This window comes from Gymnoscopelus braueri (genome assembly GCF_963280865.1).
Source record: "Gymnoscopelus braueri genome assembly, chromosome: 6".
Lineage (NCBI taxonomy): Eukaryota > Metazoa > Chordata > Actinopteri > Myctophiformes > Myctophidae > Gymnoscopelus > Gymnoscopelus braueri.
This window is the reverse complement of record NC_137607.1, coordinates 21,564,831-21,591,778: the sequence shown is the minus strand read 5'-3', so window position 1 is coordinate 21,591,778 and position 26,948 is coordinate 21,564,831. Positions and strand designations below refer to the sequence as shown.

Genomic DNA, 26,948 nt, shown 5'->3' with positions numbered 1-26,948 from the left:
CAGGAGTAAGCCAAGATAATCCATTTCAGGCAAGAAATGTATGCAGCCGTTTATATGTTTGATTCATGAGGAGCAGCCTTACCTGCTCTCTATGTTTGGGGTCTGTGTGGATTCTCCAATTCAGGCAAGATATTCTACACAGAAAGTGTGTGTGTGTGTGTGTGTGTGTGTGGGGGGGGGGGGGGGGGGGGGGAGGGTGTGCACATACAGCATACTTAGGTGTACAGACGCAATACATCATAGGTTCAGTGTGACCTGATTGCGATGCCAGTGGAAAATTAACCCTGTGCAAACACAATGGCACGTTTGGGTGAATACATGATTAAAACAATAAAATAAAATCTGAATAATTAGCACACGCACGCGCGCGCACGCACACACACACTCACAAACACACATTCTCTGGAGCTGTCATTCATTCACAAGCGGAACATCTGGCTTCCATTTATTTCTAATGGGAACCTGTGGCTCCCTCCTTTGTTCGTCAACATATTGTAAACAGACAATGAGACACACTTCAAACCGTCTATTGAAAAAGAACTGTAACCATGGTCTTCAAAAAACGTCTCTGGCTCCCATCTTAAGCCAATTGGCAAAATAGGTGAGAGCAATTCAGTCATTTGTGGTCTGGCTAAATCGCATACATATCTGACGCCTCTACCACCTGCCAGCGATTACCGGCAATTATTTGAGAGGGAGAATGAATGACAAATAGGCGTTTCTATTCCTGTTGCAGAAAGAACACATCAACTTGATTGATGTATAACTGACTTCCCAGTTCTGTGAGCTGTTTTTCAGCGTCTGAAACAAAGGCAGACCAAACAAAGACAATAAAACAGCTTCATTGGGCCCATTTATGACGACATCTGCTTTTCAGCAGACGCACACAAAGGACTTCCACTGGGCAAAATGGACCCCATAATGACACAATTAACACCTCACGCCATTGTGAAATAAAAAGTAATTTCCATTAACACAGAAGTCCCACATAAGGCACCATGCCACAACGATCACAGTGAAATGACTTTTGCATGCAGGTCCTGTAGAGATTTCAAGATTCTGCTCTCGTTTATTCCTGTCTTTGCTGCTGCAGATACATGTATTCTATTTTGGCTTGAACATGAAAAGCGTCCGATATACCCTGCCTATCTTTTTTTGCTGTATCCATTTTCCAGGGATTCAATATCCCTATTCCCTTGTGGCTGCATCAGCACCCCCCCCGCCCTCCCTCTCTCTTTATCTCCGTCTCTCCTTTACCCACACCCCCTTTGAGTGGGGCATTATCTCTCCTTTCATTCCCTCTATCCTTCCCCTCCTCTGCCCTCTCTCCCTATTCCCATCACCTCTCTCTCCCCATCTCTACCCCTCTCGCTCGCTCTCGTCACCGAGAGAGAGAGGGAATCACAGAGGACAAGCCTTTTCATTAATGTCAGTAACGCTTCACTCTCCAGAAGAAGGAAAAGGGAAAAGAGAGAAAGGAACAGGAGGAGAAAAAGGGCGACAACGAGGGAAAGAGAGAGAGAGAGGGATGGATGGATGGAGTGGGAGTGGAAAGAGAGAAAGAGCGAGATGAGAATCCTTCCGCCATGCCAGTAAATTGATGGAGAGGCCAGTTAGATGCCTCCAGGGTCTGCTTAGAACAGTGACATGACACTGATGGGAAGCATTTTGTTTTTCACTCCTTCACTTGCACGTTCACCCACATACACATGCTATGCATATTCATGCACACACACACACACACACACTCACAAACAAGCAAATTAATCTAATAATAATAATGGCCAAGCTTAATAAAGCGAAAGCCACTGGCCTAGACATCATTTCTGCTGAGTTTCTGAGAGATGGAGAACAGGAAATAGGTCTCTGTATTGCCCATCTAATTACTCTTTCTGTGGAACAAGGCATTGTACAAAGAGACACTAAACATGCTACGGTTATTCGGTTAAGCCCACAAATATGAGCAAAAGGTCTGACTGAGTCTGGGAACTACAGACCAGTACCTATTTTGAGTGTAACAGCTAAGATCTTAGGTCTTAGGTGTTACACTGGTGCATGAGAAGATATTGGAATATGCTGGCAAGGAAAATCTCCTATTCAAATTCCAATCTGGGTCTAGGAAGTAATAGTTCACAGTCTCATGCCTCCTTTAACAACCTTTTTTTATTTGAAACAAGATGGATGAAGGGAAACTGTGTGGAATGGTCTGATTTGACCTACAAAAGGCATTTGACACAGTAAATTACAGTCTACTACCTCCTAACGAGTTGGGGGCCCTGGGACTCAACGCTGCAGCTGTCAAGTGGATTGCCTCATATCTGACAGATAGAGAACAGAAAGTGGAGGTCAGTGCCTCCCTGTCCGATGCCATGCCGACGGTCTGTGGGGTGCTGCTAGGAAGCATCTTAGGACCACTGCTATTTTTTACTGTCCATAAACGATATGAGAGATGCATGTTCTTGTTTTGACAACCAAGCCATGCTCATCTCAAAATAAGGATGTGAAAATGCTTCAAAGATCGTTAGTAGAGGAGGTCTCTAAGCAATTGGCTGTCTGACAATAGGCTCCCTCTTCGCCTAGGCAAAACAGAGTCTATTTTCTTTGGATCTAAGCCCAGACTAAAGGCGGCTCCTGGAATCAAGGTGGAACTAGGCACTTAGGTCATACTGTAGCAGAAAAAACAGCAGTGAAATATGATCATGTTGGGAGGAGACATTTTCGGGAGCTCAAATGGCTGCCAGTTGAGGCCAAAGTAGTCCAGCTTAAGCTCAAAATGGCTCACAAAACGTTAAGTACTTGAACAACTACTTTCCTAGTGTAGGGGTATCACACAGTCTTTGTACCAGAGCTAGCATAGCTAAATCTGCATTCTTCGGAAGGTGTGAGAAGGACTATAGTCCAGCACACATTGAGCACAATAACTAGAACGATAACTATACGTTGTTTTAAAAATCTGAAATCTGAAAAATTAAGCACTGTCAGCCCGATAGACACATTGACAGCCATTACAAATCCATCGGACATCTGGGATGCAATCATTCTCACTCACCCTTGAAAGTTTTGTTATTAATGGATGGAGAGGGTTATGAACAGCTAACTCTAGCTGGTATCTAGCTGACATTACCTCAGGTAACTATCTCGCCTATTAATAATCAGATTATCCATATATCCTATTGCATGCATCGTTCAGCACCACTGACACGGAGATCTCTCTCTTGCTCTTGCCCCCCCCCACCTCCGTCTAGTGCCTCTGCCCTACTCCTCCAATTCAAAACCCTCCTTTGAGAAGCGCCGTCTCAGCCTGTCTCAGCCTGATCACTGAGTCACTGAGCCCAATGATACAGTGATTTGCATCTTTGACCTGTTGGACACAGAGTCTACCTGGTCTTTATAACCTTCAGAGACTATCACTGTCTCTCACAAGTCCATCACAGAGTTAAGGGGGCAAGAAACCCTACGTTGATTTTGTAGCTTGTTTTGAGCATATTAACTCTTTCAGTGCCAAGAGTATTTTCATAAAGTACTCCCAAACTGCCAGGAATTTGCGTTTTTTTAAATTTTGTAATTTTGTAATTTTTCATTCAAATAAATGATCTGATTGGGGTTTTAAACCCATAATACAGTTCTACCAGTAGAGAGCAACAAATCGACACATTGATGATCTCGCTGGCTCACTCGCCCCCTCCCAAACAGGCTCACGTCATATCCGGTCAGAACCGGATGTTGACATTTTCGATAATCGTTGATCGGGCTAAATTACGATGCGATACACGACTACGATGACTGATCGTCACCCAGACCAAAGAGAGTAGACGTGGACCTCTCCGTTCGCTTTTTATACCGTGTGAAAAAACGTGACTTTCCCTATTCTGGCCGAAAATCACTGGAGAAAAACAACGTGACCCGGAAATGAATTTTTTTTTTTACATCCGCCTCCGGGTGAGTCTGATGTAGTCAGGAAGCGAAAGTGATCATGAAAAATATACAGAATAGCGCGACCACAGTCAAAAGTAAAAACTCGGGATTTCTCGTGCTGGCACTGAGGGTACTCGGGAAAAACTCGGGATATGTCGGGGCGTGGCACTGAGAGAGTTAAAACACGACGGGCAAGTAAGCAATGCAGCGAATACAATTATGAATGGGTCTATATTAGATTTACTGTAGGTGTGCCCAGAGTCATGGGTGTGCCAATGTGCAAGCACAGACAATAGTCATGTCAGTGTACATTAGCACACCTAAATCTAACACTAAATCTAACACAATCTAATTATTATCAATTTGATCAGCTGCACCTACTTTGCTGACATCATGGTGGACTATATGGTCATCCTTCATGCTCATAGCACGGCACAGAGTGCCGTGCTATGAGCTTTTTTATCGTGAAAATTGGTGCAAATCTTTGAATATATATATTTTTAAAAGCAAACACTTTTAACTCAAATCTTTGCTTCTGGTGGTCCCTGGAACAACACATTTTGAGATGGGGGTCCGCGGCCAAATACATATCATTTTGGAGTTCCTTGACATGAAATAGTCTGAGAACCACTGACCTCAGAAAGCTGTTAGGATTTAGAAGACATTTTGTAGAATCGGCCTCAGGTCTTAATGCGTTAATGAGATGATGCATTTCATTAGCTCATTAATGAACGGCTGCAGTGCCACTCATTCATTGCTGTACCAAGCCTCTTGACTTCCAACAAATCAATGACGGCTGTAATTAGACCTGGACAGTGGTGACATGGTGACAGCTTCCTAGTGTTTACATTTAAATCTGTTGGACTGAATGAAGGCTGTCACAACTAACTAACTGTCCCCCCCCCCCCAGGCTCCCTAGTCTGCGCTGTCAACACAACTGACCGCGACGCACGTCCAACAGGAAATACTGCTAATCCTTGGCTTGAACGCATGGCTTGAGTATCATTTGATAACATACAGTACACCCAGGGGAAGGACAGAAGCTGATTACTGTATACCCCATACAGCAGGGTTGGATGCTGTAAAATGTTTATTTTTAGATTTTGTTCATAAAGCGCTAGAGGATAAATGTAATATGAACAGACACACATGACACACACACACACACACACACACACATATGAAGGCAAACAGCAAACACCCCCTCAGTTGTATTAACACATGCACTTTCTTGCCTCCGCCTTGATTTAAATGACTCGTATGCTGCAAAGACCATCTGTGGAAAGGCATTTGTGATTTTCCTTGTGTGTGTGTGTGTGTGTGTGTGCGTGTGTGCTCATCCATGCGCGCACGTGTGTGTGTGTGTGTGTGTGTAGAGGTGATGATGAGGTGAGCCCCCTACAGCGGGTTATCTGCGTGAGTGTGTCATATCGGCAGGGAGGGAGAACCATGGGGACAGCCCAGTCACTGAAGCTGTGTGTGTGTGTGTGTGTGTGTGTGTGTGTGTGTGTGTGTGTGTGTGTGTGTGTGTGTGTGTGTGTGTGTGTGTGTGTGTGTGTGTGTGTGTGTGTGTGTGTGTGTGTGTGTGTGCGCCTGTGTCGCTTCGCCAGGTGACTGATTGCACCCTGCCACAAATGGCCGTGACTCTCCACCCTCCCCTCAGCCTCTCCAGAGACCCCCAACCATTAATTCTCCTCAAGGCCCCTCCCCTCTGAGGTGCTGGGCGTCCACAAGCATCAAATCTACCATAACCTTGGATGTCCCTCCCTCTCTCTCTCCCTCTCTCTCTCTCCATTTTGCTCTTGCATGCTCTCTCTCTCTTCATCTAGCTCTCGCAAGCTTCTTCTCTCACTGTCCATTCCTCTTTCCATCTATCTCTCTCTCTCTCCCCCCTCCCCCTCTCGTAGATCCCGAGCTCAGTGGGGTGGGGAATATGGATTAAATGTGAGAATGGAAAACAGTGTTTGTGTGTTTACAATGTACAGTGCTATGGTCTGTCCAGACAAGAGAGACTGACTGACTGACTGACAGACACTGCTGACTCCAAGTGGAAAAGAAAACAAGGGGGGAGGGGGTTGACTCCAAGTTACAGGAACGTTTTCACTCGGCTGCTTGCTCTAATGGTTGCTGTACATGCTCATTTTCAAGAGTGCATTTTTGGCACAGAGACCAAGAGATGAATATGGGGGGGAGAGAGAGAAAGAGAGAGAGAGAGAGTGAGGGAGAGAGCTCAGTAGGCGAGAGGTGACTTTGGCTTTTAGATTAAGTCACATGCACGTCCTGCTGAAATCATCTCGCTTTTCCCAACTTGAGTTATGGCACTACTTCCGTTGTTTGGTCAGCAAGTGATTGGACAAGAGAAAAAGGTGTGTGTTTTATATGTGTGCTATTGTGCACTCAGGCAAGCTTCCTCATAGCAAAATCCAGAGTGCTAATTTAACCCATTAAGACCTGAGATACGATTCTACAAATGTCTTCTAAATCTAAACAGTTTTCTGAAAAAGAAACGTATGTTTCTATATCAGTGGTTCTCAGACTATTCAATGTCAAGACCCCCATCTCAAAATATGCTGTTCCAGGGACCCCCAGAAGCAAAGAGTTGAGTCAAAAAAAATATATATATTCAAATATTTGCACAAACGTTTGAGATTTTTCAAAAATAGCAGAACTACAATTTCATATGAGCTTGTATATCTGCTATTTTTGAAATAGCCAAAGTATAAAATAATGGTTTAAGTGGTCACACAGATGCGTTCCCGATTTGAATGGGTTAACTCTGGATGTAAAAATGGAAGTAACCCACATGAGGTTCATAATTAACACTCCAGATTTACTGTTGTATGTAGTCGTGTGCCGTTCTGCTGACCATGTTATTAGCACTGGATCAGTCACGCACATGTAAGCATGTAATTAACAGAGAGGGGGAGGAGCGGGGGGGTGGAGACAGGAGGAGGGGAAATGAGGGAGAGCACGGGGGGAAAAAAAGGAGGTGAGCGTGCATGTTGCGAGGCAGCTTGATTTATTATCCCATCACCTTGACCTCCATGACTGCGAGATGCAGCTCAATTAAGCCGGCTTGGCCTGCTGTACTGTGTTCTGATCTACTCCACGCTTCCCCCGTCACTCACCCTCTTCCACCGGCCTCTCTTTATTCACTGTAAATATATCCTCTGGTGTTCATTTAACCCGTTCAATCCGGGAACACATCTGTGTCATTTTAGATTTGAGCTTTTATACTTTGGCTATTCAAAAACAGCATAGCTCATGCGCGAGCTTATTTTTGAAAAATCATGAAAATGTGTCTTTGCAAGTCTTTGAATATATATATTTTTTTAAAGCGAACATTCGTAACTCAAATCTTTGCCTCTGGGGGAGGGGGGGGGGTCCCTAGAACAAAATATTTTTAGATGGGGGGGGGTCCGCGTCCAAATACATTTAGGGTGGTTCCTTGACATGAAAAAGTTTGAGAACCACTGATATTAGTGGTATAGCAACATACTGTTTTCAGAAAACTGTTAGGATTTAGAAGACATTTGTAGATCCGTTCCCGGATTTAATGGGTTAACTCGTACAAATGTAATTAAATGCAACTAAATATATTAGTTACATTCTGTGTAATAAACTTGATACATTAACACTGAAGATTTTACTGTGGTCCTTTATGGAGTATTACTCTGCCTCTCTCCATCCACCCTTCTAGTGGTGTGTGGCAGTTTACATGCGTAGTTAGCAAACGGAACTGTTGTCAACACATGTAACTCACGCGTTTAAGAGCAATGACTATGAAATAAATTGCTTATACAATAATATTAAAATCTCTGATAAAAAAGAAAGAAAAAGAGATATATTCTTCAGGTTGCTGTGAGTGAGTGTGCGGTGAGGTGAAGAAAATCAATAGCCACCCCAGGTGGTTGTACACGGTGAGGCAACAACGGATGTGTGACAGACAGATGACTGCTTATCAACCTGGGACACTACAAGTGCTTTGGACAAATGGATGCCCACTTTACCACCCCAGCCAGAATCCCTTTACCCCCCTTATTCCCTCAAGTCACCTGCAAAGGCTTTGGAGATGTTGTCCTTCTTCCACTCCCAGGGCTGGTCGTACTCGTCGGCCGGCCTCTCGTCGTCCTGGGGCAGCCTGCTGCTCTCCTTGCCCTCCTCCTGGGCCTCGCCGTACCCGTGTCCCCCCCGCCCGGGCCCGCGGCTCCGTTGGTCCTCGTAGGGGGTGTCATACAGCTGGACCTCCCCCCGTGGCCACCCTCCTCCTCCGGGGCCACGCTGCAGCTCTGTCAGGTGAAGACCACACAGGTACGTCAATTAACATGTGTACAAGTATATGGACATGCATTATGCACAATCATATGCTCATAAGCAGTGGTGGAAAAAGCACTCAAATTACAAGTAAAAGTCAGATAATAAAAGTTTACTTGAGTAAAAGTACAAATGTATTGGCATCAAAATATACTTAAAGTACCAAAAGTAAAAGTATAGAGAAATTGAAATACTCCAGTAAAGTAAAAAAAAATCCTCAAATTTGTACTTAAAGGGTATTTCACTTTCAAAAAAACTTTTGGTCATTTTATCATCTACTCAGGCCTATGTGAACCCCCCAGACAGTTTTTAAGTTGCTTGATTCATTATTTAGATATTTGATATTCATTTTATCAGACACGCCCCCTTCCTATACAAACCCATTGTAACTTCAAACTTCATTTTAACCATGTTAGATTCATCAAAAACACCTGTCCTTGGTTCTGGTGACTCATCCTGCCCTCCTAATGCGTGAGGGCCGTGTTTTTTCAATTACTTTTTTCATTTATTTTTAATATTTTTTTGGGAAAATGAAAAAAATAAAATACAATAAAAAAATTATATAAAATAAATGAAAATGAAAAAATGACCAAAAGTTTTTTTGAAAGTGAAATAGCCCTTTAAGTACAGTACTTGAGTACATGTACTTAGTTACTTTCCACCACTGCTCGTAAGCATGCAGACATACACTTTGAATTCCAAGTACTGCCTGACACATGGGGCGTAGGAATCTGTAAGCAATAGCACGCACGCAGGGAATCCAAAATGCTTGTCAGAAAGCGGCGAGGTTCCACTAAACTAGAGTGAAATGATCAGTACCACGGGACGCGTACAACAAAATGCCTATTGATTGTCGACCTGACTAGGACTGGCGTAGAGAGACAAATTGTGTTTGCACAGCTTGCCGTAGGCTCGGCAGCTCATATGTGTGGGCTTAAATTGGCCTTGGGCTAGACGCTGAGCAGCAAGGCAGTACACAGACTCAAATCACCCCCCCCTTCAACACCCACAGCTCTCCAACATCACACATCAATCATTCCTCAAAGCCGAATTCTAAAAATCATAATAATCCCAAGAATGTATTTCTCAACTACTGGCAGCCTCATAAATCCACCTCCAAAAAGCTATTCATCACACCTCGACATCCAAATGTGAAGAGTTGGCAGAATTTTTCAAAGACAAGATAAGAAATATTATGTTGGATCTAAACCATACAGAATGTGTGTGAGCGAGCCCCGGGCTTTGTACACCTGTTTTTGCTATTATTGATCAAAACAATGCTCAGGAGTCAAGTAAAAGGGCCGTGTCCACACACAGAAAGCATTGTTTGAGTGACGGAGCACTTTGGATAATCATGTCCAGAATGCTATACATGCACTGAGCGTGATTGTGGGCAAATCACTCCAAAACTCTGCAAAGGAAAGTGATTGATTAGCAGCGCTCCTCTCCCAAAGAGTGGAACTATTTTCTGCTTGAAGCGCCCAGAGTGCCACGCAAAAAAATGCTGGACGACACGATAACTCGGCACTAGGAAGAGCAGCGCTCCAGCGCGTCTTTACCATAGAAATGCAAGACAGAAAAGCACTGCCAGCTCCAAAAAATGCTATATGTGGACTGGACACAGCCGCTAATGCAACTAAAGCCCTCCGGCTGTTCACTTGAACCTATCCACACCACCATTTTTAGGACTGTTTAACTGTCTACAACAGTGGCTCCCGCACCTTTTCAGCTCGAGACCCTAAAAGAGAAATTTGGTGTCCATCTCCCCGGGACCCAAACTCAAAATATTATACACACACATCTAAAACATTTAATAACACATATTAATATGTTGTTGTCCAGTTTTCACTGAACATATGTGTCACAATCTGCCCCTGCACTGCCTGCCTCTGCCCTTGCCCTTACCCAGTGTGTCTTCCTCCTGAGCTCCCCAGCCCCTCCCCTCTCCTCTTTGGACTCTGATTGCCTAGAGTGGACTCAGCTTCAGCCGTGCCTAGTTGGCTTACGAGCCCCAGAGACTATTTAATACCGTCTGTGACTGCTCTCTGTGCTGGTTCGTTGTATTATTGTTTCACTCTTACGGGTTTCAGTGTGTGCTTGTGTTTAACTGCGTTTCGTTAAGTAAAGTCATCGTAAACTGTCCTCCTTGGTTTCCTGCGTGTACTTAGAGTTCTGAGTTTCCTGCATATGGGTCCTAAAACACCCGGGTTCCTGACAATGTTGATCTATCATATTTTCTTTGTTTTTTTAGCAGTCAAAAGTCTGTGTTAAACATGGTTACAATATGCATTCAAACAACACCTCATCCTTGGTTCTTTTCCAACACAAATTCCACACCATCAGTTCAATTTTCAAAGGTTATATGAATAAAAAAAATTAGAAATTGTGATTCCTAAATAGTTCATAGTAAATAGTTCCTAAATAGTTCCATAATAATTCAGCTCAGTTTATCAATGCAGTTCAGTTCCTTCAACAAACAAAGTCCACTTCAGGATTTCCATTGTTCAACATAACACAAAATAAGGAAGCAACCAGTCTATGGAAGCAACATTATTCCCAACTACCGTTCCACTTCAGGATTATACATTTTGATATTAACTCATATAGTGCCAATGACGTCTTTTGACGGCCGTTTTCAGTGTGCCATTAGTGCCAATGACGTCTTTTGACGTCTCCTAAAAAAAAAAAAAAATTTTCTTTTGAATCTCAAAGGAACTAGGAGAAAACGATTTTCAAAAAGTTAATTCTCTATCCACTTCAATGTTAAAATGTAAACGGAGAAAAAAAATTCTCCGTTTGACCCAAAATGCCTTTGGCATATGGATCAACTAGCTTGAAATAAGCCTGGCAGTGAATGAGTTAACTCTGCCATTTGGCAACCCAATAAAATCGTCATACACTCCTGAATCCTAATAGGTTGACGCGCCTGCAAAAAACATGTAAAAAAAACAAGGCAGGCGCAACATCAGAAGCTGAATTAAACCCTGTGAGGCACCCCCGAGCGAGCCATTAAGCGAGTGAGTGGCCGTGCCGAGTGGTGCGAAGTTCGCTTCTGCCTCAGTGCTGTTTACGTTGCATGCAGAGAATCATAAATCATCACATCCTCATCAACATGCGACGCGACAGGGAGTCCCGTTGCGTCAGATGGTTGCCGCATGGTCAAATCTGTCCCATCTCATCACCCGTTTGACGCAACGGCTGTGAGAATGCTTTGCCCTTTCAATTCCACTGTCATGCAGTTCACATTTACATGTGCAAGAGATTTGTACCAAGCTAGATTGTAATGTGGTTCTGTTGCACTGTTCTTCATGCTATTATACAGTAATTCAGTGTCAGAAGTTATGCTGAATTCAGGACAGCTTCTGCTAAATATGGTAATGCAGTACCTTGTCAGTTTTATAATACAAATGTTCCAAACAGTTTTAGTATTAGTCTTACAAAAGGTATAGCTGTACAAATTACTCATAACTATGTTTTATACTTTTTGGTGGGGATTTATAGGAATTACCTGCAAAAGAAGCTGATTAAATTACCCTTTGGAAATAAACATGTTGGCATATACTGTACAAATACCATAACACTCAGTTTTCTGTCCAATACGGTAATGTACTGTTAAGTAAAATTCGATAGTAAGTAAACCCCAAAGTAATGATGTTCACGGTACATTCTCATTTATGAAGGGTTTGCTAGCTAAACGACTTTGCTAGCTTAGTTAATGTTAGTTAAGTTTATGTCGGAAGGTAGTACAGGCAGTATACAATAGAAAGATAGGGACAGTGCAGATGGGTGCAAGACAGATGATCTCCACAATGTGGAGTGTGTGTGTGTGTGTGTGTGTGTGTGTGTGCGTGCGTGCGTGCGTGCGTGCGTGTGTGTGTGCGTGTGTGTGTGCGCACGTGCAGTTGGGTTGCGTAGGGAGCAGAGAAATTGGCTGTCTTGATTGTAGTTTAACAACAGGTTGAGTGGCCTCGCTCTGGTGGAGCACATTATATGAGCTGCCTGTATTTTGGTAGCTCACAGCTGAGGCTAGTCTTGTTAGAATCTCCCCATGACAATGACCACAAAGTTTTTTAGAAGTCCCTCTCTACTCCAATTATTGGTTGCCAAGGTGCATTTGTTTTGGACAGTTGTTTTTCGTCCACTTTGTTGTTGAGAGAAATGAGATCTGTGAGGAATCGTCCTCACACTTCTCCAGCACTTCCATGGCCGTGGAGAGCGGAAGTTCATTTCTCAGTATATTTGTCATCTATGAAGTCAAAATAATAAATATAGCCCTAATGCCCCTTGTGAAAATATGGCCTAAATCTAGAAGGGAACCAAATCCGAAATGGCTACTGTCAGCTATGTTGGAAATTATATTTCATAGGTTTTGTCCTACATTACCTTATAATACATGTTTTTTGTGACTCTAGGTTAAACAATGTATAACTGATGTTGTTTTGCTATCACCTGTTTCCTAGGCCGTGTGTTTTCCACTTCCTGTCGATTTGATCCAATGAAATCCAATGAAACTGGTCAGATGACCAATGATATCCAATGAAATCGACAGGAAGTGGAAAACACACAGCCTAGGAAACAGGTGAATATAGTGGATGATGGCTGATTTAAGCAGGACACACCTGGCCTGAGTCAAACTATTTAAGACGCTAGGCTGGGTGTGACACACCTGTTTTGCATCAAGCTAATCGATGCACGGTGTAAATCAGCCATCCCCACACACATACTCAAGGACAGCCTAAAGGGCCGTTCACAGCAAGCGCTATAACTACTCTAACTCCAGTGGATGCCAGAGTCCACACCACAACTATAACAAAGACGATGGTGAACTATATAGTTATAGTTACAGTGTGTGCACACATGCACACACGTAACATAACATTGCCAGCTGTAGGGGTGGAATCAAAGATAATAGCTCCTCGTAGCTCCTCAGTAATGCCTCCTAGTTCTAATTCCTAGCTCCTTGGAGCAGGAATAAATGACTTGGCATGGTCTGCGAAATAGCGGACCGACTTGTACTTCCGGTTCGAGTGAGGATAGAGGAGCTAGGACAGAGACCCCAAAACTGACCTTTAATTATAGGGCCCTCATCATGCCAGGGTCATATTTCTATTGTGCTCAACTTCCAATCATTGGAGAAAATGTAATGTCTCTACTCTCTAGTATTACCATCTTATGGAAATGTGCAAAACCACAGCAGGAGAAAAATAAGCACAAAAACAGCCCTTCATGCTTGAACCCCTAATGAATGCTGCATCAAGGATAAAACAAAATGGCTTATGAATGCAAGCTACTAAAAGGTGGCAAGCCTTTGTAAGTCCCCTGATACTCGGCCAAGATAAATAAGAGAGTTTACAAACAAAAACCGGTCAGGACTCGACAAAATTTGGTAATGTTTACAACACCACCATGGCAAAATGGGCCATGGAGTGACGACATGCATCAGCAATGTTGTAATTATCTCAATCTCATCTTCAGACAAGCTTGAAAAAGCCAGACAGTGCAAAACCCAAGAAAGAGACATTGCTCAGAGTTCGGGTCAAAAATCAAGAAATGCAAACTCATGAGGCTCTGTTCGATGATGAGACAGAGGGACCATTACCAACTAAGCGTCTTCGTTCATCTAATTTATAAGGTGGGCATCTTCACAGCAAAACCGTGTATTGCACGCACTGAGATTGTGCATGCAGGGTGTGGAAGCACCAGAATAGAGTGTGGGGTAACAACACCAACTGCCTGACGTGCCAAGCACTCAGAAGAGACTGCATGTACGTCATCATACCTCTTTGTGTGATCATTGACAGCGACCACACCTCAGGGTTCTATGGGCACGGAAAAGAAGGTGATGGAGAAGGTGATAACTGATCCTGAGGCAAGAGAGCTCCTGGGGAGGAGTGGCTGAGAGTCTGACGTTAGAAGACGGTAAGTCAGAGCTGATATGAAGGTAGTGCCAAGTGGCACAAACTGAAGTAGAAATTTACAGTCAGTCTTCCGCCTGACAACGACTCATAAACTACATAAATGACATATTTTTGGGTCACAGGACCATTTTTACGAATGTTTTTCATTATTATTTCAAAAGTCTGAAAAAGAAATCTGAAATTCTAAATAATTTTAAACATTAAAATAAAATAAAAAATCCACTTCATTCTGGTCTACCTAAGAAAGCTATAAATAAGCTACATATCATTCAGAATGCAGCAGTACGTGTAGCCTACTGACCAAGACCAGGAGGAGAGCACACAACCTGGCCTGAAGTCCCTTCATTGGTTGCCTGTCATTTTAGAATAGATCACTCAATGGACACTAGTGCCTTAATAAAGACATTTAATGTATGCTCCGCTCCCTCCCTTTAGATCACTCAGGTCTTCTGGCACTGTCCTTTTATTTGTTCCCTGGGCGAGGACAAAGAACTACAGAGAGGCAGTATTTAGTTATGGTCCTCGCCTCTGAATGGCCTGCCAGGGGAGCACTCTGCAAACACCTGTAAAATCTATTATAAATCATCAGGTATTAGGACATACCTTTTTACTTTAGCCATTTTATTTAAATATTTTATTATTACTTTAGCCATTTTATTTAAATATTTTATTATTTTTACACTCGTCTACTACTGTGCTACACTGGTCTCTGTTCTGTCCATGATCTCTTATTTCCTATACTATAGGTATTATCATTTCCTTCCTCACGATTACTTTTCACTTTATTGTTGTATTTTCATTGTATTGTTAAACCCCTTGCATTGCAATTATGCACAAAAAGGTGCTATACAAATAGAAACGCTTGATTAACTGATTGATTGATCACAGCAGCGATCTAGCACAGCTCACAAGGGCATTCGCAATTCCCTCGTTAACACCTTCTCAGGGCGTACCAAAACGAGACATGGATTCCAACAGAGTCTATTCTGTGGAGTCAATTGCGACCTTCAGATAAGAAGCTCACAAATTATTGACACGAGCCTGTAGATAAGATTCAGATCATGTTTCTGAAAACAACAGGCGCGTCGAAAGCTGGGAGCCAAGCAGCTGCAGCGGGAGCAATAAGTAAAACATTTTGAAGTGGGTGAGTTTCCAAAACGCACCCTTTTTAAAAAAGCGAACATGGGACATATTGAATATCAGAAGAAAGGAGGGGAAGAAAATGAAATAGTAGGCATGTTTTTTTGTCCACAGCCTGCAGCAGCCCTGCTGAGGAGGTGCACTCATGTGAGAGGGAAAGAGCGCTAATGCAAAATGGGAGGGTTCAACGGTGAGAGGCAGAGCCAAACTTTAACCTTCAGACGCTATTGGATGGCACTGTTGTCACCATGGAGACTGAGAGGAAGCCCTGGAGGAAAGGCCCCGGGGTTATGGAAGGAGGGGTGGGAGGGGGGGTAAAAAGGAGAAAGGGGGGAGGAGGAGGAGCTGTGGAAGAGGGGGAAAAAAACGGTGGAAAGAGGAGGAGGAGAGAGTCGGAAACAGGTAGCGGATAATGAGGGAGGAGGAGGTAAGGAATGAGGGATAGGAGAGGACAGAGGGGAGGAGTAATGAGAGAACAGGACAAGGGAAGAGATGCGGGAGGTGGGAGGTGGGAGGTGGGAGGTGGTGGTAGGGTATGGTGGTGGGGGTGCTGTCAGCGTTTGATGGTAAGTCATGGAGACAGAGAAGCAGTGTGGCTGAACGCTGCTCTACCTGCGCTGGGGAGCCCACAGTGTCAACGACAACGAGGAGGTGGAACAGATGAAGGAAGAGAAATGAAACTAGACAGACAGCAGCTGACAAATGGATGGGAAACCTGATGGAGGAAAACAGGGAGACGGAGTTGACAGACTGTGTGCGTGTGTGTGTGTGTGTGTGTGTGTGTGTGTGTGTGTGTGTGTGTGTGTCTGTGTGCATGGGGGCGGTTCTATTTCCGAATTCAGATCACAGTTGCGGCACAAGGAAACAGAACTTCAGCCACGCTTTCAATCTACATTAACCAAACATAACAATCACAGTCACACAGCGATTTTAGAAGCAGGGAGTCAGCGCGAATGTTTCAACAGTTTTTTTTTAAGGATTCATTACCACTGCAAAGCCAACTCTAGGTTCGCCATTCCACAGCAAAAACAGACAGACAAGCACAGACAAACAGACAGAGAGACAGACAGACATATCTAGAGTGACCCGTCTACCTTCAAAGCCTTGTCTTTCAAAGAGATGTGACAAAAGGTCAGTTATCACTGCTGTGAAAACATGGAAGCTGGGGGTTTCGGAGACTACTGTCGATGTGCCGATCCAACCTTCAGTTCAGCCTGTGCCTGTTAACTTAGTTTGACCATAATGAAGGCAACAGCACTGACAACGGGGCAGGGCAACACTTGTCCCAGAGAGGCCGATTATATGGGCTGTCTAGACTCCCTCGGGGCAGGCAGGAGTTCTCGAGATGGAGAGTAAATGGTGAGAGGAGGAGGGGGGGGGGGATTTCCACTACATGACTGGGACAGACGGGGGGACTGGGACGGGGGCGGTGCAGAGGGGAGATAGAGATGTTATAACAGAAATGACAAATGGAAATGGATGGGTCTGAGCTAGAGGATCGGAGACAATGACATGGGAAGAAGGGGGTGAGAGGGGATGCTGGATAGAGACATTCCTAAAGGGCAGAGCTGTGAGACTAACGTCTAAAGCTTACAAATCCGTCAAATCCGCACACCATTGTGCCACTTTAATTAGGCTGAAAGGATAGGTCGGAGTTATATTATTTTTTCTTATCAACATAACCTACAAAAAGTCAGAGACTGAAAAAGGCTTTCATCTACTTACAGGGAATCATGAACATAACAGTCGGAGCTTTCAGAATGTGAAACATGGAAATGAGCATGTGTGGGGATGGAGGTCAAAATACAGTACTATTTCGCTCTCGCTTCATAAATGCCCTGATTACATTGATTGATTGATTACAACAGTAGCCTACGGCTCTAAGACTTCTTTTAACAGATTTTTGGACAAAAATGACTTTTTGAATAAGAGATATACACCATTATACAGTATTGTTTTGGCAAGGCTGACAATACTTGTAAGTAAGTGAAATGCATTTTAAAGTCTTGGAATTTTCTGTAAACAACTAAAAGCCCACTAAAGTGACCTGTAGACCAGGCTGCACTATTACAACAAAAGTGTTGATTCTGATCAGGACAATCAGAATAATGATTTATGATGATACGGAAATATTTCAGTATAAATGAATAGTAGGCTAGTAAAATAAGAGGGGCTAATGATAATGAAGGGAGTCATAATGAGGAATTATTGAATAACTCTACAAACAGCATTGAATGCATGAATACACTTACATTTCTTTTCTTTGACAATACTTTTATGTGATTTGGTGGATCTGGAGCTGAAGCAGTTGCAGAACTGATTAATGTAAACCTTTAAAACCTGTTTGACCTATAGTATGGTTTCAAAGCACACTGAAACATAGGTGTAACATCTGAAGAGGCATCAGTCTTATAACTTACACTGAAATACGACTGTTTTCAAGAATATTCTTGTGTGACACCAATATAGTCTACACACCCTGATGAAGCCTTGAATGCCCAAACGTAACACATTGTCAAGATGGAGAAATGGTGTGTGTGGTTATCCTTACCCTAACCCACTATTGATATCGTCTACCAGTCTTCATTTCAATTTGATTTGATTCATTTTGCATTCAATGGATGAAATTACACATCAAATTATTTAAACGAATGGTCGTCAAAGTGAATGAATTAAGAATGCAGGGACAAACCATTAAGCTGGCCAATGGCCTTTTTTATTTCCAAAGGGGCCTATTAGACAAGGTTAAAGATGTACAAATAAACCATTAAAGAGAGAACCAATAAACCAGAGACCATTACCTGTTATGACACGCTGAGCCTCATAAGGTTCCATGTAGCTATTGTGCTCACAGGGAACGTGTCCAAGGTCCGGTTCTGCTCGGGGATCCAGTCGAGCATCAAATGGGTCCGAGTAATCAGTGTCCCTGGCCAACGGTGCAGATGGAACAACCTAAGGGACACAAGCCAAATTTGGTACAAAACACATAAATTGCATTATCTAAAAAAATACACCTTATCTCATCCAACATGTAGATGGGATAACCCATGGTGTTTTTTTTACAATGTGAATAATTTCTCATTTTAGAATAAACTACTTCAATTATCTTCTACAGCCTGGATGTTTAACCCATTCAAGCCGGGAACGCATCTACAAAAGGTCTTCTAAATCCTAACAGGTTTCTGAAAACCCTAATGTTGCTATATCAGTGGTGCTCAAATTCTTTCATGTCAAGGACCCCCAGAAGCAAAGAATTCAGTTACAAATGTTCACTTTAAAAACTATATATTCAAAGATTTGCACAAAACAAAATAGCAGATCTATAAGCTCATAGCGCGGCACAGAGTCCGCACTATGAGCTTGTATATTATCTGCTGTTTTTGAATAGCCAAAGTATAAAATAATGGTTCCAGCTAAAATCTAAAATGACACAGATACGTTCTCGGATTGAATGGATTAAAGATGAATGGGGCAATTCCATTTCTGGTGTATCTGTGACAAAATGGAACATTGCCATTCTAACATACAAACACACAAAAGCCCCATAACTAATTAGTGAGTGGTTAGAGATTATAATAGTATACATATATACATGACATTGTACATTGAACTTTTATTATGGGCTCTGCTCTTTTTTAATTGATTGCTATTCACCAAACAACAGGCAGGAAAACATCAGGCTAACATTGGAGAACCACATCACTGCAATCGGAGAAAAATATTTTATATTTTATATATTATTGTATGTATTTCAAATGTCCCCTACAATATATGATATAGTCCCCATCCCCAACATGATTTGCTCCCATCTGAGAACTGAACGCCATGCATGCCCGAAAAATGACTGCTTTGCTGGCTGAAGGAGTTGGTGAGTTGGTTGAGAACATTTGTTCCTCCATACAAGCACAGGAGGAAGGCAGTGGTCAGCTGGCACAGCATCAACTACAAAGGCAGCCATATGGTCACACATGCTCATGCACACGCACACTCACACACTCACACACAGAGCCCACTAACCCGTTCTCTCTCCCTCTGTCTGTATTGTCCTCTCTCTTTCTCCCTCTCCCTGACACAGACAAGCGCTTGAGCGAGGACTGGAGTATTGGCCAAAGCCGCCAAACTCCTGCTAGACATGCACACACCCTCACAAAATCACATCCCAATCCCACGTGGATTCTGTAACAGGTTATCGATGCAAGGGAATCTGCAATGTTAATTAGAGCATGGATGTTCCCACAGACCCTGGGAAATTAATGAGGGGCAGCAGCACTAGGACGGAGCAGAGACAGGAGGTTATCGACACAACTGGAGACCACATCTCCGACGCACTTCAGACACACTTTTGCACTTGTAGCATTTTCCAAAAGGCAGGCAGAGTCATGGATTTAACAGCAGCACTGAAAGTAGTAAAACCCTGGAATATGCTGCTTAACGTACTCAGCATGTGGGTTGAATGAATAGAAAGACAAATCCCTAGAAAAAAAAACACATGGCGAGGCTCTATCTATGTCTTTGTCTCTTGTAGGTACAGTATCTCTCTGCCACTCTTTCCCTCCCTCTCACTCATTTTTCTTTTTTCACTCCACACAGTTCTCTCCCAGCAGCTGTGCTTGTGTTCTAGCTGCCCACACAACCAGTATATATCCAAGATGAGGCAGCAGTCCCGATGACACCAATAACACCGTGACATAAATTACGCCCACGCACGGCACCTGACATATGACCATGATACACTATATGGCCCCACACCCTATGTGTTCAGATGAGGCGTTTCTCTCAGCTTGCTAAACCAAATCCCGTTTATTATTTATGGGAGGACTAAAACTCAGGGGACTGTGTGGGCCCCTCCCGACATATTGGTCCGTTCAAGCCATCAATAACACTTTCTTCCATTAAGCAGCCAGGACGGCCAATTTATGTGGCGCTTCTGACCTAATGTGATTTATGGACACAGTGCGTATTCGTGACACACGTCACCAGTCACTTGCTTAAGGAGTCTAATCAATAAAGTTGTCTTAGTGATGGAGAGGAGGTGGGTTGGCGTTTGTCCTTTTCCACTAATTCTCTCCGTTCTCCTCCACTGAAGGCCATAAGGGCCACACCAAGTTCTAACATTTACCCCCTCCAGATATTATCCATATGAACTTTTATTTTAAACACACTAATAAAAAAATTCTGTCTTCAACTTTCCTTAGCCCGCACATTATGCAAAGACATAAACAAAGACGAGGGCAGGAAGACTCTTACAGGCTCCTGGTGGTCCTCTAGGGAGATAGCACTGAGGAGGATCTTGGTGCGCCCCAGTTCCTGAGAGTCCACCTTGATCAGTCTGTGTTTTGGCGACTTCATATCCAAACTTGACGATTTCAGCGGAGACCCGAAAGCCGGCGTGGAGGAATCGGTGGTCCCCGACTCGCTCCGGGACCGGCTCTCGGAGTCCTCGTAAGGGTCTTCGAAGTCCAGGTTCTTCTGAAGCCGGTACGCTTTGAGGATTTCACTCTCGGTGTAGTCCGGTGTGGGTGGCTGAGGAGGCACCCTCCTGCTGCCAAAGCTCAGGTAGTCTTTCAGCCACTTGGCCATGGCAGCAGAACTTCCAGGACAATGATAGGGGCAGCACGATGAAGGTCAAGAGAGGCTGCAGATAGAGACAAGGAGGTTAGTTGCTTGACATCGTGTCTGATGATTCCTAGATTGTCTGAGAAAGGTAATTAAATGTATTAGATTAGCACAGTGTGTGTGTGTGTGTGTGTGTGTGTGTGTGTGTGTGTGTGTGTGTGTGTGTGTGTGTGTGTGTGTGTGTGTGTGTGTGTGTCTGTGTTGGCCAGTACAGTTATATCACAACAAGTTAAATAATTAAAATGTAGGCAATTGTTAAATATTTTATGTCATTCTTTTATCATATCCACTGGTCTTTTCGAATCTTTGTGCAAGACAATGATCCTGATCCACAGGCACACATTCCACATCACCTTATGGACCCACAACAGGAGACACTCAACAGCTGGGCTTGGTCTTTGACTCTGGAGCAATAACATTCTAACGGTTGGACTTTAACCCATGCAAGTGCTACAATTACAACACACGCCCACGTAGTAAAACAAAAGCGACCTTAAAATGCGTATCAATCAAAACAGCTGGCAGGTTTTACTCAATATAAACTATACTATATCATTATCATTTGTTTTGCCTCAACTGCAGTAAGTAATTGATAAGAAAAATATATAAATTGACAAGCAAAAAAAAAGAAGTAGAGTGAAAGCAAAGCTAACCGAATTGTAAGTTGTTATAGAGCTCATAAAAACCAACAAGACCCACATTTAAATCCCACTAATGTTGCGCTGCTATGAATCTGGTACCACTGTCTGTCACTAACCTGATTCAGTAGGCTACTTCAGACACTTTGGATTCGTGCGCTTTATTCCGCGTTCCTTCATGTTGATGGCAAAAGAAAAGCACAGAAAACTAAGAAACCCTTCAATTTGAATTGTCTGTTTCTGGCAGAAAGATAGAGAGAAAACAACAGATCTTCTACAGATCTTTACACTGAAACAGAAAGGAGTTCCGCCAGGGAAGGGAACGAACAACTGATGTGCAGAAGTGAGAGCAACTGAACTCACTCACAGCTACGATACGAGAGAGAAACCCAGCCAGCCACGCGATTAAAGGGGAGGCGCTTGATTCCCAATGGAGCAGCCTCCCCTTTTACAGTCGGCCGACTGTTCATTCACTGAAACATCAGCACATCAGTGGAGGTGAGTGCAGCGGTAACCGGAAAACTCGCCCCAAAATACGCTCGCCCCCAGCGGTTCTTGTATTCCTGTATTTTGTATTTATTTACTGAGGATAAGGTTAGAAATAAATAACTAAGTTTAGTTTTACTGAGGTTAAGATTAGGAATAAGGTTAGGTTTTGGCACCGTTTTACTGAGTTTGCGTTTAGGAATAAGGTTAGGTTACCGTTTAGTTTAGGCATAGTTACTGAGGTTACGTTTAGGAATACCTGGTAGCGACCGTTCCTATGGTCGCCGGATTTGCCCCGGGGTGAGCGTGTTTTGGGGCGAGTGTTCTGGTATTCAGTGCCTTGGCCGCAAAATGGGAATCTTTTCCCTGAGAACCTGAGGAGGAGTGAGAAGAACTGCAAGAGAAAAACGAAAGAACACATGGGAGAGGGTCAGGTTTTGTGTGATTTTTATTTATTTATTGTTATTTAATGTAAATGATTTAATACTTTGGCATGTTCTGCTTTATTTGATGATGGCGGTGGGTGGTGGGGTGGCATGCGGCTGGGGGCCTCTGGTCGGATTTGAGCCCCAATTTATTCATAATAGCTCACCATATTTAGCTGACTGTCTCATCAATGTCTGATGACTGTTGAGAGATTTGGGTCTAGCTTGGAACTGAAGTATTCCACAATGCACATGTTTTTCTTTTAAGTGCCTATGCATGGGGTCTCCTCCTGGGATGCTGCAGCTTTGATGACAAGATTCATGACAGCACTATATATCTTCAGTGTTATTTTTTTTTTTACACATATCTTTTCTAATATTATGTTGGATTCATATTAATGTCAGACATTTTAATCGTTGTAGGGGTGAAACCCCCGTCGTATATCACACACAAATTGTCACCCTCCTGTAGCCTAACTCTGAGGACCCCCTATGGTCCCCGGACCCCCTATTGAAGAGCCACGATTTAAGGTTTTTGAAACGATTCTTCACTGTTAGTTTAGAAAAAATCCTATTACTGCCACATGATGGGCCTATGAACAAAACTACATCTGCTTTCTCCTAGGCTTTTATGCCAATCTGAATGCTCCCATCATCCGGTCTGCCTTTTGAACAAAAAAACAAGAGGATCCACAGTGAGTTCAATGACGAAGGTACTGAAGCCTATTCAACCTGACTGAAAGATGAGGCATTTGTTCACTTGGCACAGTAATCCCCCCTCCCACACATGTCCCATTAACCAGGTTCCAGCCAAGTAAATTGGATTGTGCCTACATGGTGGAGACACATCTAAGGCAGTTAAAGGACCGTAAATGCCTCTTTCTTTTATGAGAGCCATGAGCTCACTGGCTCCCAGGGGCAGGAGCCTGGATGAGGTCATCCTGTGAATAAGAATCCACCCCCCACTCAACCACAACCACCATCAGACATCCATACTATCGTACTTGCCTATACTTCTTCTAGTCCACCCCAAGCACCGACTTAAGACCCAAAGGTGGTTCAGGTGAAGGTTTAAAAAATGGGTCACCAAATTCTTCAGGATGAGTATAGGTCTTGAAATCCAGTTGCTATGTGATTGTCCTCCGCATCCTCCTGCCAAGTAAGTGCCTAAGTTGGTACTAACTGAGTAGACCCAAATAGACTGAGAGAGGATATAGTAGCCTTGGATTAATCAACTCGCTCAGTTTCATGCCATGCAAAAGGTTATTCCGAAGACTGATTCAACCCCAAAAAAATAAAGAACCTTGGAACAAAGAAACTTTCTTGCTGATCCATGAATCTGATCCCCTCTACAGGCAGCCAACTCTTCATTCACTGAAATATCACTGAGATGAGGACCTTGGGAGCAAAAAGGAAGTCTTTGTGAACCTGAGAACTATAAAATCTAAATGGAAGCGCATGTGGGAAAGGATATGGATAAAATATATCTTGACTCACACTCATATTTCTTCTCATGTTAATTATTTATTCCTGAAATGTATTCCTAAACATTTAAAAAAAAACTCAATCAGTTTCACGCCATGCAAAACTTAAAATTATTTTAAGATTGGTTCCTCTGTGAAAACAAAACTAAGAAACTTCTGCTTCCATACCTCCACTCCCCATCTGTAGAATACTCAGCCCATTCACTCCCTTTCTTTCTCTTTCTTGCTGACCCATGAATCTGTGATGTCTCTGGTGGTTCAGTCTCCTACGCTCCCTCCTTGTACCCCAGCCATAAACTATATCATTCCCCCTCACTGCAACCCCTCCTCTCCTCCCCACCCATAGCACCTTCCTTCACTCTATCAACGCACACAGCATGCAATAGATTTGCTCTGCCACCCTGTCTAACCAGGTGAGAACACTGTGTTGAGGCTGAGAACCACAGAAAAAGAGTTTACATGGTGTGTGTGTGTGTGTGTGTGTGTGTGTGTGTGTGTGTGTGTGTGTGTGTGTGTGTGTGTGTGCGTGCGTGCGCGCGCGCGCGTGCGTGCGTGCGTGCGTGCGTGCGTGCGTGCGTGCCTGTCTGTCTGTCTGTCTGTCTGTCTGTCTGTCTGTCTGTCTGTCTGTCTGTCTGTCTGTCTGTCTGTCTGTCTGTCTGTCTGTCTGTCTGTCTGTCTGTCTGTCTGTCTGTCTGTCTGTCTGTCACACACGCACATGCGCACACACGCGCGCGCCGTGTGTGCGTGTGTGCGAATGATAGAGATAAAAATGATTATTCTGTTGTATAAGTAGCCTACAATGATTTGCATAGAGCCATATATTTAGTTGCATCCAATAGAAAATAAGGATTTAGTTAATAGGTTCTCCTGTTAAATATGGATGCTGACATTTCCTCTGAACTTCATGCCTTCAGATGTGCTTTCACTTGAATAGCATCAGACAGTTATGAATTCACAATGCGTCCCGAGAAGCTGTTCCCTCTTTGGAATGTGTTCACAGGGTTAACTCATCCAGCACAAACATTCAAAAGTAAATTTTAAAAGCAGGAATTTAATCTAAGTGTGATTTGTTTGAATTGGGATTAAAAGTGGACCGTTTTCATTGTGGCCTATGCTGTATGTTTACTGCCCATCTTTGGTGACTCATGTAGACATTGACAGGTGTCTCGTACCAGCAGTGGTGTAAAGCAACTTTACACCACAAAGTACATTTACTCAAGTACTGTACTTAAGTACAGTTTTGAGGTATTTTTACTTTACTGGAGTATTTCCAATTTTCAATACTTTTACTTCTACTCCACTACATCTCAGAGGAAAATATTGTACTTTTACTTCACTACTATTACATGAAAACTTTAGTTACTTTATAGATTTTGATTATTATGTATCATATATTATATTAAATTGAGATGCCGTATTAATGAAAAAGTACACCTGTTCTCTAGAATCTGGGAGAAACCAATACAGTTGTTGGGCATAAAACTTAGGGTGGTATGAAGACAACTGACTGTCATCTTCAGGGTAATGCTTGTGTTTATGTTTAAGTTTAAGTTTAAAATCTGTCTCCTTTCTGTAACTCTGACGACTAAAAATGTATCTAAGGACCTGAGCTATGTGTGTGGGTGTATGTGTTTCATGTTTTTTTTGTTTTGTTTGAAAAGTCAATAAAAATATATATAAAAAAAAAAGATTTTGATTATTATTACAAAACACACTAACCACTTCAGCCCTATATATATTTTGGCAATTTGAAAATAGCAGATCTACAAGCTCACAATACCTCGCAGTGCGAAGCATTGTGAGCTTGTAGATCTGCTATTTTCAAAAGATTTTTTTATACATACATACTTTTGGTACTTTAAGTATATTTTGATGCAGATACTTTGGTACTTTTACTCAAGTACATTTTTAATACGGGACTTCTACTTTTAACAGAGTATATCTACATACTTTTGGTACTTTTACTTGTGTAAAACATGTGAGTACTTCTTCAATCACTGCAGACAGGTGACATCTACTGTCTGGCCACAGACAACAACCCGCAGCAGATGGAAGGGACTGATTATCACAGGTCTAATCTGCAAGTCATTACAATAGCACCATCTGGTGGACATGATGTGTGAACGCGTCAAAAGTTCAATTGTGATAAACTCAGTGATCATTATAGAAAAAATATTATATAATATTAACATTTTTTAAAAGTGGTTTGAAATAAAATTATGACTAAAGAGAGTAAGCTACTGCTTATTAATTACGTGCTTTAATTGGTCTAGTTCCTAAATACATCTCTGATCTGCTCACTACTTTATAACCTAGAACTCTCAGATCATCAGGCACAGGTCAGGTGGGTCAGGCACCTGCACCAACATCTAAATATGATAAAGTGCATTTAGTCACTGTAGTCCAAGGGTCTACTCTCTGGAACGTGTGTGTGTGTGTGTGTGTGTGTGTGTGTGTGTGTGTGTGTGTGTGTGTGTGTGTGTGTGTGTGTGTGTGTTTGCGCGCGTGCCAGTGTGTGTTCGTGTGCGCGTGTGCGCGTGTGCGAGTGTGTGTGTGTGTGTGTGTGTGTGTGTGTGTGTGTGTGTGTGTGTGTGTGTGTGTTTGCGTGCCAGTGCGTGTTCGTGTGTGTGTACTAGTATTATTGCATACTTACTTGTTGCACATAGTATGAATTGTGCTATACCTGTACAAATAAAATCGATTAGACTTGACTAAAACAAATAGCCTATCTATCTTCTCCATAATATAACCATTACGTAGTTTTAAATTAAAGGTAGGGTAAGTGATTTGCGTTGGTTAAAATAATTGTTAAATAGCTCTATATTCTGATAGTACTCATTGCTATAGAGTTTTTGTTCAGTATTAGGAGTCTCCTTGTCTCTCCACCTCTTTATTAAACAGAAAATGCATTTTCGTTTCAGTTTCAGTTTAATTTCCAATTTTATCCAACCAGGACAGAGAACTCAATCAGGATACAGATTAAACAAGTGAAATTGGAAGTGATGACACTAA

The 26,948-nt window shown here is 42.8% G+C and overlaps 1 protein-coding gene across 3 annotated transcripts in view; it reads right to left on the bottom strand.

Moving 5' to 3' along the window:
* The window catches only part of shdb (Src homology 2 domain containing transforming protein D, b), a 32,021-nt gene extending 10,184 nt beyond the window's left edge, over positions 1–21,837 (bottom strand). For all 3 annotated transcript variants that reach the window (XR_013933325.1, XM_080431151.1, XM_080431152.1), the window contains exons 1-4: positions 21,661–21,837; positions 20,535–20,922; positions 18,089–18,239; positions 7,971–8,204 (exon numbers count right to left, since the gene is read on the bottom strand). Coding sequence is in view for 2 of the 3 variants with exons in the window: in XM_080431151.1 (XP_080287277.1) it covers positions 7,971–8,204; positions 18,089–18,239; positions 20,535–20,867 (718 nt within the window). In the remaining variant the exon portion in view is untranslated. The remainder of the gene's footprint in view (positions 1–7,970; positions 8,205–18,088; positions 18,240–20,534; positions 20,923–21,660) is intronic.
* Between the last annotated feature and the right edge of the window lie 5,111 nt (positions 21,838–26,948).